The sequence below is a fragment of the Punica granatum genome, chromosome 3 (assembly GCF_007655135.1).
Source record: "Punica granatum isolate Tunisia-2019 chromosome 3, ASM765513v2, whole genome shotgun sequence".
In the NCBI taxonomy this organism is placed as follows: Eukaryota; Viridiplantae; Streptophyta; class Magnoliopsida; order Myrtales; family Lythraceae; genus Punica; species Punica granatum.
In genome coordinates, this window is record NC_045129.1 from 37357002 (window position 1) to 37371469 (window position 14468).

General features: G+C 33.7%; 1 protein-coding gene across 1 annotated transcript; it reads left to right on the forward strand.

Moving 5' to 3' along the window:
* The first annotated feature begins 597 nt into the window (after positions 1-597).
* LOC116199222 (protein CRABS CLAW) lies at positions 598-3216 on the forward strand. The gene is made up of 7 exons (XM_031529506.1): positions 598-983; positions 1421-1549; positions 1670-1769; positions 1973-2021; positions 2281-2356; positions 2465-2521; positions 2850-3216. The coding sequence occupies exons 1-7, from the start codon at positions 894-896 to the stop codon at positions 2853-2855; spliced, it is 507 nt and encodes a 168-aa protein (XP_031385366.1). The 5' UTR covers positions 598-893; the 3' UTR covers positions 2856-3216.
* The last annotated feature ends 11252 nt before the right edge of the window (positions 3217-14468 follow it).

Sequence of the window (14468 nt, forward strand, 5' to 3'; positions counted from 1 at the left end):
TCCCTTGTCACATAGATTCCGTTAAATTGACTTCTTTTTTAGAACCGAAAAAAATGACTTCTTTTTGTTGAAATTGTTTCGTAGTTCTTGAAAAATTCTTTATATGTTATCATATTTTTCCTTGCATAATTTTAATTAGTTCGATATATAAAATCATAGGTAGTGGTTAATGGTTTGCAACTGCCAATTTTCCGGTATTCCTATTTATTCGACAATAATAACTTTGACTATACCGAGCTTCTACAAATCTGTTTGAGAATGGATCTAATGAAGAATTTGTAAAGTAGACAAATTTGTAAATAAGTTCTTCACAGAAGCGATTGAATTTATTTTTCCCCCTTTTCACATGGATTTAGAAGAAGCAAATCAAGAAGTTATATGGACTAACAGGATAACAAAAGTGAATAATAAAGGTGTTTATTGAAATAGTTTCCATGGAAGTTTATTATGAGAAATAATTTTAGGAAAACATTAATTTTAAACAAAAGTTTGGAGTGAAATTGCGTCACCATATTTTGAGGGCGCGCCATAATTTCTGTCTGCATTGCAAGCAAGAGAAAAGACCAAAAACCAAGTCCCCGTGCAACGACACACTCCATTATGTTTCACCTGCCAGGTTGCTTTTTGCAGGTACTAGGAGTGACTAAATCACAGGGAAACCCTAGCTAGATCTTCTCTTCTTTTAAGCTACAACTCTCCCTTTCTTTTCTTTTCCTCAAGCAAACTAAGCCCTAGCTGGCTAGCTCTCCTTCATAAACTGATCTCATCTCCATTAAAAATCTAACCAGCTCGATCTCTAGCTTTCTTCAAAAAAACACCCCCACCAAATTCAGCTCTCTCCTCCTCCTATCCTCATCATCCCTCTCTCCTTGTTATTTACTTGAGCTTGCAATATGGAGGATAAAGGCCCTCTCGACTCTGTTCCGCCATCTTCTGACCATCTTTGCTACGTCCGCTGCAACTTCTGCAACACTGTTCTCGCGGTAATCCTCTTCTAGCCGCCCTTTTAGCTATTTTGGTCAGAGTATAATTTAATTACACATATGTTCTGGCCAAAGGTAGGTCAACCAAGTCTCGTGATTGCCATGTCTAAAAATTTCCATGCATCATCGATCCATGGCGCATTGGAGTTAACTAACAGTACTATCGATATATACTAACTCGTAACATTCAATTAATGATATCTCAACGCCGCCACACTGGCGTTATCAACAACAAACACTGTAATGCTACACTCTATATTTTTTCCCCCTTTAGACAATTATAATTAATGAAATCTTTGGCTAAACTTCAATTAGAACCTGCCAGTTTGTATATTAAGTTAGACCTACGCATGGGATGATGCCAATCAACAAAGCCATTCTTTGTCAAATATTATATACATATACACGTGGGATATTTGGTGAAATTTTTTTTGCAGGTGGGAATTCCATGCAAGAGGACCCTGGAAACGGTGACAGTCAAGTGCGGACACTGCAGCAATCTCTCGTTCCTCAGCACCCGGCCTCCGATCCAAGGCCAGTGTCTCGACCACCACCTAAGCCTCCCGGTTTGTTCGTAAAACTATGCTATAACTATTGCATCATGATATTATATACATCAGTCTTAAACATGAACTTATATAGGAAAAAGAAGAGAAATCTATATTTTCATATTTTCTGTGGATTAGGGTTATGGCACTGAGGTCAGGAAGGGACAATCATCCTCCTCATCCTCGTCCACTTCAAGTGAGCCGCAGTCACCCAAGGCAGCACCATTTGTTGCGAAACGTAAGCCAAATCATGAAATTGAATATGTGTCCTCACTTACATAAATATAAGATCACCCATATGTATATTTTCTGGCAGTTATAGAAATTATTAGATCGGATAATTCAATTCAAACCCTTTTCTTAATTTTTTTTTTGTTGCACAGATCTCTTTCTTTTATTCGATTTAATGTCTTCTGCGTTTTTTCTATTTGGTGTCTGCAGCACCAGAGAAGAAACACAGACTTCCTTCTGCTTACAACCGGTTCATGAAGTAAGGATTAGTATTTTTCCGCTCACTACATGCGTTTCTTAAAATTTTCTCAGCTATAACCCGCTATTTAGTGATTAATTAAAACATGTTCAACATATTATGAGAGAGCTGTAAATTCTTAACAAAGCCAATATCGCATGATCCATGATCACCGTTGCATATTTACGACCTTATTTGGAAAATAAGCTCAAATTTTCTTCACTCGATTTTTAAAGCTGTATTTTCTAATGTAAACGTGTTAACATTGAATGCCTGAAAGAGAGGAGATCCAGCGCATCAAAGCGGCAAATCCTGAGATCCCGCACAGAGAGGCTTTCAGCACAGCGGCCAAAAACGTAAGTTCTCAAGCCCTATACATACACACACACACACACACACACACACACATATATATTGATCCCATGAAAATATTCTAATTATTCTATTCAAATATTTGTTATTAGTGGGCAAGGTACATTCCAAATTCACCTTCAGGATCTGCTTCTGGGAGCACCAGCAATGTAAGAACACTGCCTTTTTGTTTGAGCATGAAAAATCATAGGAAGTTGCTCTCAGTTGCACTTATTATTTACACACACGCACACACACATGTATATATTCATGGCACATTTTTCAGTCGGCCTCAGATCTGTTTCATGGCAGGGATTCCACGATATCAAGAAAACTAACACATATGTATGTAGTGAAATTCGGAAAATGAACTAATGCAGTGAAGAAAATTTAGCAATTAGTTTTTTGTTCACATCACAAGTTTCTTGCAATTTATTCCCAGTATTCATGATCTATCTTTAAATGTCCATCAGCATTGATTTTTTTTTTCTTTTGCAGGAGTGAAAGTAAAGTAGAATATATATGCATGCATACGCCATTGATACTCGGCAACCGCAGAGTAATCGAGACTCGTATTGGCGCTATCTTAGTCCTATCTGCCTTGAGATGCTTCCAGAGATGAGCTTGTCTTGTATATCATCAGATATTCCAATCTCGTGCTAATTCTCCTCTCTGTATTTTGCTGCTGCTTCCTAAATAAATGAACTAGTCTCCTCCATGTCTTCGGGCTTTTTGTATGCTATAATATGTGATGAATTCACTATTTTAGTGAAGCATAAGAAGTATTCTCTACCCCTTTCTTGTGTTTGAATCTTTTGGTGTCATGTTCATTTCTAAATGGGAAAAAGACATTTTGGGTCCTAGATATTTGATGTTCAGGCACTTTTGATCCTATAAGTTTGAAAAGTGCCGAATTAGTTGTATATATTTTGTCCATTAGGAAATTTTGGTCCATTTGTGAATGATCGTTAATGGAGCGCTTACGTGAGCGTAATGGTGTTAAATCTTTTTGTAATTGTCCACTGAATTAGCATGTGGCACAAAATGCAATGGCAAAGTAAAAAACAAAATCTGCATTTTAATATATAAAATATAAAAAGTAGGATTTTAGAATAAAAAACGAAAAGGGGATCACAGTAAAAAATATAGGAGCAAAGAAATCAGCCCCTTTCAAAAGAGGACGATGCCCCAAATCCAAAATCAAAATGCCAAATCAAAAGACATTTCCTGATCTTCCCGAACCGACTCATAGCTTAAAGCCTTAAACACCTCTCTCCCTCTCTCTCTCTTATTTCTCTCTCTGTCTCTCACCAAATCTAGAGCTAGAAGACCATTTCCATTTTCAATAAGCTACAAGAAATAGAGAGAAGAGGCACAGGAAACAAAATTGCAGAAGGGAAGGAGCCAGAGGGAAGCAGCACCGACAATCATGTTTCAACTGACATGTTGCATTTAGCGGACCAAACCAACACATTACAAGCCGCAAATAAGTGGGCAGATTACAACTCAACCAAAATTTTCATTCACATAACAAACAACTTTCAAATGACATAAGTTTGATTACATTTAACCTCTCCGACACAGTTTCCAGCCCAAGCATAATCCAAAAAAGATACTCAAATAACCCGAGTAATCCTTAAATCATCTATCTGATTGATTCTTCTTCAATTCATTAATCTTCAAGTTCTGGACGACTCCTTCCTTCCATGCATTTCGCTCCAATCTTGCTTTCCCACCCCTCGACAAGTGAGATTGTCCATCACTGGAAGAATTTTCAGTAAACAACTACAAGTTTTGAGATTTTTGGGTTTTTGTTCTTTGAATTTGGGGATTTTCGGCTCGAGCTGCAGAACTTCGATGGCGATTTGGGATTCCGGCTTCAGAACTTTGATTTGGAGATTATGGGGCTTAAGGGCTGTCATTGAATCCTTTGAATTTGGAGAATTTGGGAGATTCCAGGGCTATGTTCTATGTTGTTCTTCGATTTGGGAATTTTTGGATTTTTGGACATTTTTGCGTTTTTGAACGATTCTGTTTTTTCTTTTTCTTTTGTCAGGTGAAATTGCCACGTAATTACATTTTCTGCCGCATATTAATTCTATGAACAACTGGAAAAAGATTTATACTGTGTTTGGTTTCAAAGTAGGATTTTAAAATTAAATTTTGATTTTAAAAAAGAGTGGTATAAATGGAACCCATCATTTGACTTTGTATGAGTTATTTTGTTTTGTTGTGAAAAAAAGTTGTGTAAATGGGATCCATTTTTTGACTTTGTATGAGTTAGTTTGTTTTGTTGTTGATAAAATTAGGTTAAAGTTGTGATTTTAAAATCACATTTGCAAACCAAATAAGCCATTAAAATCGTGACGTCTACGCAGGAACTCCACTAACGATCACTCACATAATGAACTATAACATGTATAGGACTGATTCGATGCTTTTCAAACTTATAAGACCAAAATTAAGTGAATGTCAAACTTATAGGATCAAAAATATATTTTTTTTCATTTTTAAATGTTCCATTTTGATGGAGACATTATCTTATCAAATTAGGAAGTAAAATCTTCGAGATAAAGATCGTGCAAGTCAATTAGGTTAGCAATATAGAATAATCTAAATTCTAATTTTGAGTAACCGAAAAATAAATTCTAAATTTGAAAAGATATTAATTATCTCCAACACATTTGTGTAAATGTTTTAGTCAGTGTCGATTGTGGTAAGATTTTTGGGGCGGGGCGACAAAGTCACAACCCTTTTCAATGGGAGGTCTAGGTTCAAATCTAGTCCATACCTCGTAAAACCCAGGCATTTTCTAGAGCCCTTAAATAGCTCGGATCTGAGAGCCGCCATGTTGTTCCTAGGTGAAGCAGTAGTAAGCCCAACGTGGATTGAATTAAGTAATTCGGTGCTTGTTTTCCTGAAAAAAAAAAAAAAAAGAGTCATGATTTTGAATCTTGTGAATGGAGTGCTTTACTCTTAATACATCAATTTAGCTTGAATTGAATTAGTCTAGATTTATTGAACTTTTGAATATTACGTGCATATCCAAAAAATAACAGTAAGCCCCAGTGCCTTTTCAGTAGTCCCTCCGCCGTGAAAGTTTGGCAGCCCATATCATATCCTGACCAAAATACCTGCAATATGGCAAAGCCCAATAGCTTCAGCACCCTATAAAAGAAGGCCACCGAGCAGCTATGGATGGCTAGGATCAATTCGAGTTCTTGCTTAACTAGGACAACCGATTTCCTGTCCCACCGTAATTTCATGATGTAGGGTGATAGTACAAAGTTAGTGCTCCCGATATATCCCGAGCATAATCGTGCCATGTATCATGACCAATCGAGTTGGTAAGCCAGACATGGTTTATAAGCTTAGAAATTATTGTCCGACATTGTTTCTATTCCGTTTCGGACACACTCCATTTAGTTTAATCTATTGCGAATAGACACCGATCTCAACAAGATCAAATATAGACACTGATCTCAGCATTGACATTGTGATGAGACTTTTCATAATCATTCATTTCCTTTTTCTTTATAATCTTTTACTAGATTCGCCGTCCTCTTGTAACAGCAAATGTATTATTTAATTAAATTAATTAGCTAAAATATTCAAAAAAATGAGCGTAATATAGTGATATATGCCATTGCCTGCATGGTAATATAGAGGTCGATGTTCGATCCTCATAATATGACTACTTGTGTTCTTTTTTTAGAATTGTAATTCTTTATAGTAGAATCATAAGTTTTTTTCGTATCAAAACATTTTTAACTAAAAAATTCGAAATAATACACCAAAAAAGAAAATCCTAAATTCGGTAGCTTTAATTCAAGTATACTTGCAGGTTCTGATAGTTAATTGTTATTGACCATACCTATGGAACGATTATCCTCTCAGTTGGTTGAAGGATTTCAAATCGTAATACCAAGGGTTGCCCCGTTCGAGCATAACTATTTTAAGCTGGTCTTTCTGAATATAAGCCTTTTTATTCCCTGGTGTACCAACTAAATAATTATATGCAGCAAAGAGACAAAGCACAGCAATTGCCTCTTTAACTTCCTCGTTGAACTTTGTCGTTTATCTTGTCCCATCCGTAATTATCTCGTAACAAGGATAAAACAAATTTCTAATTTCTTTTCAATAGGGCAACTCTACCATTCCGCCACTTTTCTGAACCGTTAGATTTAGGGTTTTAATCCCCACCATTCGTTTAATTTATTGGGACGGCAGGTATCAAATTAAAGATTTTGATTTCTTTATTAAGTTTCATGAGAAAGCTTTTAATTAAAAAATCTACTTCTCTCTCTCTATCGCACTCTCTTGCTCGCTCTCTATGGCTCGTCATCCTCCATCACTCACTATGTCGTCCTCTGTCACACAACATCTCAACATTGTGAGCAAAACTTCCCGGTGCAAATTAGGTTGGTTTTGGGCTCATTGTTGCGGGGTGTCGGCGAAAGGTCAATCTGTTGGAAATTATAGATTGCAAATTCATTGGATTTTATTAATGGGTCACTTAGTGTGATTCATGAGTACTTGAATGAATTCGGGTTACGAAGTGAAGGTTCATTCATTCAATGAATACATTTGAGTGTAAGACAAGTAATGTATATGGAAGTGTCTACATTAACTAAGTGTTCATGTAAGATCATTAATTGTTTATCCATGGATGATGTTCCATCTAAGAGTTACGTCCAATACGAAGGATTCTGACTCTTCGATAGTGTCTATTGAGTGCATATAAATAGAGACGCTCAAATGATATTAAGAAAATTCCAGAAATCAGAGTGAGAGTTAGGGAATTTCTCGATTTTGCTAGTTGAAAGAATTCATAAGGCTTCGTTGTATCCCGGGAGGACCTTTACCTTAACCCTCTAGTAACTTTGCGTGGAGGCAGCTGAAGTAATTTTTATTTGCATCGGTTTATTGTATTTGGGATTTTCAACGAGTACGGATTTGGTCAGGGAGTTGTTGGGGTTTGTTGAAAATTGATTTGAAGAGTGAAAATTTTAAGATTAAGCAATTGTGATTTTGCAGGATTTAGGGGTTAATTAGGTATTTGCTCTATAGTGCCAAATTACTCTATTTAAAGTTTAAATGTAATTGGTTTTAGAATTTTAAGATTAAGATTGAGGGAACCGTTGTTATTGTCTGGAAATTGTCAAATTGAATTCAATTACTTTCGTAGTTAAATAAAGTTGTAAAGAAATATTATTGGAGAGCATAAGTTGGAATTGCTTATTTAAATAAAAACTTAAGTTTGAGCAATGTGAAACTTATTACCGTGTGAATGTTATCATTTTAAAAATTAATTTTAATTATTTGGAAAGTGAGACAAAGATGAAATCAGGTACAATTGATGATGTATTTTGAAAATTGATTGGTTAAAGTGTAATTAATTAGGGTGGTGTAGTTATCTAATGTATTGTTTTGGTTGTAAATCCAGTCACTTTGGAAGTTAAATACAATTATTTGCGTTCTGAGGTAAAGTTGAAAGAAAATTTAAAATTCTTTTATTAATTAAATACATAGAAAATACATTTAATTATTTGATTGTAGTCTAATGTCAAAAAGAAATATGAATATGAATGGATGATATATTTTATTTTGATTGAATTAACGCATTATTTATTGATGTGAAGAGTATATTATTGTTCATATTATGTTATTTTAGAAAATAATAATATAATTACTTGCATAATGAAATATAGTTGGAAAGGGATATAATGAGGAAGTTCTATCTTAAATACGATCTATGACATGCAAACAGTATTGTAGAGTTCATTATAGTTTGAACTTTGTCAATATAGTAAACAAATTTGATTGATTGGATTGTGACGTAAAAGTGAAGTAATATCACTGGAAGAATTATTCTTCAAATTATTTTGATTTGTTTACTTTGTTTAGTTATATGATCTAAATTGGATTAATATTTTACCCAAGATTGAAAAGTTATTTTTCCTTTGAGTAAATTGTTATCTTCCATTCTTGATGTTAAAATTGTGATGATGGAGATTTGGGTTTTGATTAAGTCGTATGAGTAAGTTAGTAGATAAGAATTCAAAGTTTTGTTTTGTTGGGTGAAGGTTCATTTTTTAAATATTGAATTGTGTTTGATCCGATCAGTTGCAATATCACAAGTCCAATATTATTATTGGTTTCATGAAAGTTCATCTTATATTAAATTTAGCATAGACTTATCAAAATAAAGACATGTGAGGCTGGTAGGTTTATTAGTATAGAAATTGAAATCATAACATAATTTTGGAAATGGTAAGGTTGTTATTTTCAAGTTATATTTTTTTTGCGCAATTCAAAGGTCAAGTTGAATGATGTTCGCGATTTATTTTTAGCTTATAGGCATCGAGTTTCGTTAACCATCTCAAGATATGTGCCATATTATTTTGTGGTCGGAAAATGAAGAGCGAGAAGATGTAATGAAGAAAACAAAACATGCAGTTAGAGTGGCAACTGTTGGAATTCGAATGGGCAAGTTGAAAGTTTTGCGACCTCATGGCTATGAGGCCATTAGCTTTTAGCTTAGTTACAATAATGTATTTTGATGGTATATTATGCCAAACCAAACCATGGTTGCAAGTAATATTTTTGTATAATAGGATCGAGATTATAGACTGACATTCTTAAATGAGCCGAATGGAATTTAGGTTAATCGAAACCTCCAAGAAGCTGAGCAGTGATCATTTGATGTCCATATAATTTTTTCGGTTAATTGGATATAGCTGTTAATATTTGCACCTGTTTTTGTAAAGCCCATTATAAAAGTCTATACAAGCACCTGTAACGTGAAGTTTAGGATAGTATATTAATATTAACTCTGTTTTTTTGAAAGGCCCAATATATAAAAGTGTACAAGTTTCTGTAAAGTGAAAGAGATGGTCATCTATTACTGTTTGCGTTTGTTTTTCTAAGGCCCACTATATACTCGTTTGTAACTGAGCAATCTATGCGAAATGACAATACAGTGGTTGTATGACGATGTGGAGGTGGAGTGTGTGAGGATTATTTTTGGCCGAACGAAGTTTTTGTACTGATGCAGCAATAGATTACATTGGTCTTTATAGTATACTGTCATAAGTATTGTCTCTGCATCCCAAACCTCCAAAAGCAGCATCTGGTTGGCTTTAAGTTTCAAATGTTAGAATACATACTTCCAACACTTTCTCAGGAAAATGAAGTCACATTTTTCCTTAAAATGCACACCCATTTGCTATCATATGGGTCGGTGGTAGTTTTTTTGAGTTTGACATTTACTTCCCTTTTTTCAGCAAAATTCCTATCGAAAGCTTTTGGCAATTTTTGTTTCATATAATTTCATTGTAAAGTTAATGCATTGAAACATTTGGTTACGGATATGACATACTATCATCAAAAAGTTAACAAGTTCATCACTTACGAACTCTTGCTTGCATTTGGTGCCCTTCAGGAGGTACTTGTAAGGAGTACATTCCTATATATCCCTAAGTTGTACATTATTTTAGTATTACCATTGACGGCTAGGGGTGCAATCGAGTTGAGTTGAGCTCGAGAATAGGCAAGGTCAACTCTTGCTCATTTTACAAATGCCGAGCTCGAGCTCAATCGAGCTTCAATACATAGGCTCGAGCTCGAGCTCGGTCCATTCTCAGGTAGCTGGTAATCGGCTTATGCAAACTCTTTTACTTTAGCTTGAGTGAGATCATCAATGAGCTCGTTTCTGCTCGGCTCAAGTTCGAGTTTTTGATCAAGATTTTCCCCATTTTTAATAATTTTAATTTACTATATTTTATTTTTCGTACTTCTAAAAACTAGGACTTTTTCCTAGAATTTGGACCGAGTGTACACCGGTTATTACAAATATATACCTGTCTAAGTGTATACCGGTGTAATGTTCAGGATTACACACTAACACACTATCTTCCAAAAGGACTGACTAGATCTACATCAACGTAGCCATCCTGGTTTACTCAAAGTTCAATTATAGAAAATAATTATTTGTAGATTAAAATAGTAGTATAACTTACAATATAATACCTTACAATTCATTTTTTTGGGTAAGGGATGGGCGTTGTCGGGCAAATTCCCACCGCCAAGCCCCTTCTAAAGTTTCCTTTCATGATAATTTGTTTTTTATTAATATTGAAGTAGCAGGGACCTATTCAGAGTCACCACCATGACGGCTACTAAGGTCGTTGGCCACCCCAATATGGAAGGTGGTGGCTGCCGGCGAGCCCACTGCCACCGGTCCCCTTGACTCTTCATTGAAAGGCCCAATTAGTGTTTTCATGTACTTCTTTCTTTTTCTTTTTGTATTTTTTCGAATAATTTTATATTAAAATCAGTCTTTAAGGCTCAATTAGTAAGCCACATATTATAATGCTATCATCAAAACTATGGCTGGTTAATGTTTATGTTATCGTACTTAAAATGGGTGTGGAGTGGAAATTTTATGAATAAAGCACCTAAGTATGTGTTTCTCATATAAATTATCTTTTCGGCTTTCAAATGGAAATCTTGGGCGAAACTTCTAAGAAGCCACGTAGTGAGCATTTGTTATTCAATTTTTTCGACATGGTAAATGCATTGAGAATGGCTCTAATAAATTTGTAATCCTTTTTCGAATGCGGTTTTAGAAATATGCATTCTTATATTAAACTTCAAAGGCAAATAGTATAAAATTGTACTATTGTTTGTAGAGTAAAATGGAAGCTGACATTGCAATTTAAGACGTATGACATGGTGATGTGTAATATATTATGATTTTGTTATGAAGAAGTGTACCATTGTTCTAAACAGAGGCCCACGCAACTTTCTGTAAATTAAAATTTAATCTGATATTGCAATCTAAGATGCATGATAGTGGCATGTACAAGAGCCTATATGATAAGGTTGAATATATATTGTGTTTTGTTATGAATTATTATCTACTATTATCTTTCAAGAAAAAAAGTAAAATAGGTAAGAGGGGAAGGGTGCTGGCAATGGGGGCATTCTCAACTACCACTAACTCTCGAATTAGGGTCGCCAGCAACCCCACCCCCTTCTTATTTGGTATTACGTGCAGTTATTGAGGTCACCATCGACCTCAATTAGAGTATGAGTGGCCATGGCTTTGGAGGCCAACCATTAGAATAAAAATACAAAAAAATGAATATGATAAATTCGGAAAGAATTGGGGTCACCCGCACTTCCAATTTATTTTTTTGGGTAGGGGTTGTGTATTGTTGGGCAGACTTGCACCACCAAGCCCCACTACTAGCTCTACCTTTCCTTGGGAACTAAGCATTCGCACTATAATGCTAATTTATAGTTGTATGAGCTAAGTAAGTAAGTTTTTCCTTCTTTCTTAATGTAATGTTTCCAAGTAAAGGTGTTTTGAACATAAATTATGACGGGTAGATATTTATTATGGTGGCAATATGTGTCGTGTTGTGTTTAAATGGATTGTGTTTAAACGAGTTCGTGTCAGAAAGCTCTAAACCCGAACACGACACGTTTAATAAACGTGTCAAGATTTTCAAATATGAACACGACACGTTTAATTACGGGTTGACTCGGACGCGACATGTCTGACCTGTTTAATTAAGCGTGTCTAAATGTGTATGTCTACTTACCTACACGATATGACATTATTACCTTTAAGTACATATTATAACTACATGATATGACACTATTAACTTTAATTACACATTACTATACGATTGACACGATAAAAGCATCATAAACGGGTTATTTATATAAATAAATTTAGATGATTTTAATGTAGTTTCTTCTATAAATTGATATAATATGGGAAACAAATTTACTAACACGATAACACATAACATAAACTAGTCTAACCGTGTCTAAATGGGTTACAAGGGTTGAACGCATTTAAACATGATTATTTTATCGTGTTTAAACAGATTTGACCTGTTTAGATACGAAACACATTTAGCCTTAACCTAAACCCATTTAACCCCGTGTCGTATCCATATTGTATTATCGTGTAGTGTCAAATACCGCTGGCCCTAATATTTATGCCAATATGTACATGGATATTTGCCCAATCTTTTTTATATGAAATGTATTGTTTCAAGTCCATTTGTATTCATCTGCACAGGCGTACAAAATTAAATAAGATGATTGCAAAGTGAAGAGACACGAAGATATGGTTTTATAACAGTACTAGTTCAACAAGTGAAAATAGGCTATTTTGAACAAATTTATAACATTTCATACTAGAGTTAACTTTCAATTTTCGGTAACCTCAATTCAACATTTCATAATTCATCCTTATTTCCCTTAGTTGAGCACGTTATCACATTTTATACTAATGTTATTGAAAACTTTCAATTTCTGATAATTTAAGTTTAACATGTAATAACTTTCCCAATTTGAACAAAATTATCACACCTTATAGTAGAGTTATCAAAAAACTTTTAGTTTTCGATAATATAAGATAAAGATGTGATAATTAGTCCAAAATGGAATAATTTATCAAATTTTCTTTATATTGGGTTATCAAAGAACTTTTTATTTTCGATAACACAAGTTCAGAATCAGATAACTTGCCTATTTTGAACTAAGTTATCACATCTTATACTGGGGTTATCAAAAGACTTTCAAATTGGGATAACACCAGTTTAAAATGTGATAAGTTGCTTCATTTGTACTAAGTTACCACATCCTGTATTGGGTTATCGAAAAACTTTATATTTTCGATAACACAAGTTTAGAATGTGATAACTTGTCCATTTTTAAATAAGTTACCACATTTTATACTGGAATTATCAAAAAACTTTCGAATTTGGATAACACCAATTCAAAATGTGATAAGTTGCATCATTTGTACTAAGTTACCACATCTTGTACTTGGGTTACCGGAAAACTTTTCGTTTTCGATAACAAAAGTTCAGAATGTGATAACTTGAACTTCCGAATTGGGATAATGCCAGTTTAAAATGTGATAAGTTGCAACATTTGTACATAGTTACCACATCTTGTACTTGGATTATCGGAAAACTTTTCATTATTGATAACACGAGTTCATAGTGTGATAACTTGCCCATTTTGAACTAAGTTACCACATCATATAACTAGGGTTATGAAAAACTTTTGAATTGAGATAACATTACTTCAAAATGTGGTAGATTGCATCATTTGTACTAAGTTACCACATCTTGCACTTGGTTATTGGGAAATTTTACATTTTCGATAACACAAGTTCATAATGTGATAACTTGCCCATTTTGAATTAAGTTACCACATCATATACTAGGGTTAGGGTAAATTGCACTGGTGGTTCAAAATGTTTTACAAATGTTTCATTATGGTCCAAAAAGTTTTTTTCGCTACATGATGGTACAAAATGTTTCAAAGTTATTTCATGATGGTACAAACCGTCAACTCGAGCTTGACGCCGTCAAGTCGACGCTGACGTGGCTACTGCGTGTCACCTCCTTGCTGACGTGGCCGAAAAATTTAAAATAATTCTAAAAATTTTAAAACTTTTAAAACTTTTAAAAATAATTTTAAATTTTTAAAACTTTTAAAAATAATTTTAAACTTTTAATTTAAAATTTTAAATAATTTTTATTATTTTAAATTAAAAATAATTTTAATATTAAATTTTAATTTTTTTATAAAATTATTTAAAATTATTTTTAAAAATAAAAAATTTATTTAAAAATTTTTAAAAAGTTTAAAATAATTTTTATTTTTTCTGAATTTTTGCTCTTTTTTGTATTTTTTTAAAAAAATTTAAAAAAATTTTTAAATTTTTTTTCAAAAATTTTACTCTTTTTTTGTATTTTTTAAATTATTTTTTTGTATTTTTTTTGGACTTTTTAAAATTTTATTTTCTCTTAAATGACGTGGCGCACTATGATTGGTTCCACGTAACAAAAGTGACACATAGGACGCACCACGTCAGCAAAATGTTAACGGCGTTAGGGCCAATTGACGGTTTGTACCATCATGAAACAACTTTGAAATATTTTGTACCATCATGTAGCGAAAAAAACGTTTTGGACTATAATGAAACATTTGTAAAACATTTTGGACCACCAGTGCAATTTACCCCTAGGGTTATCAGAAACTTTTGAATTGAGATAACACTAGTTCAAAATGTGATAAATT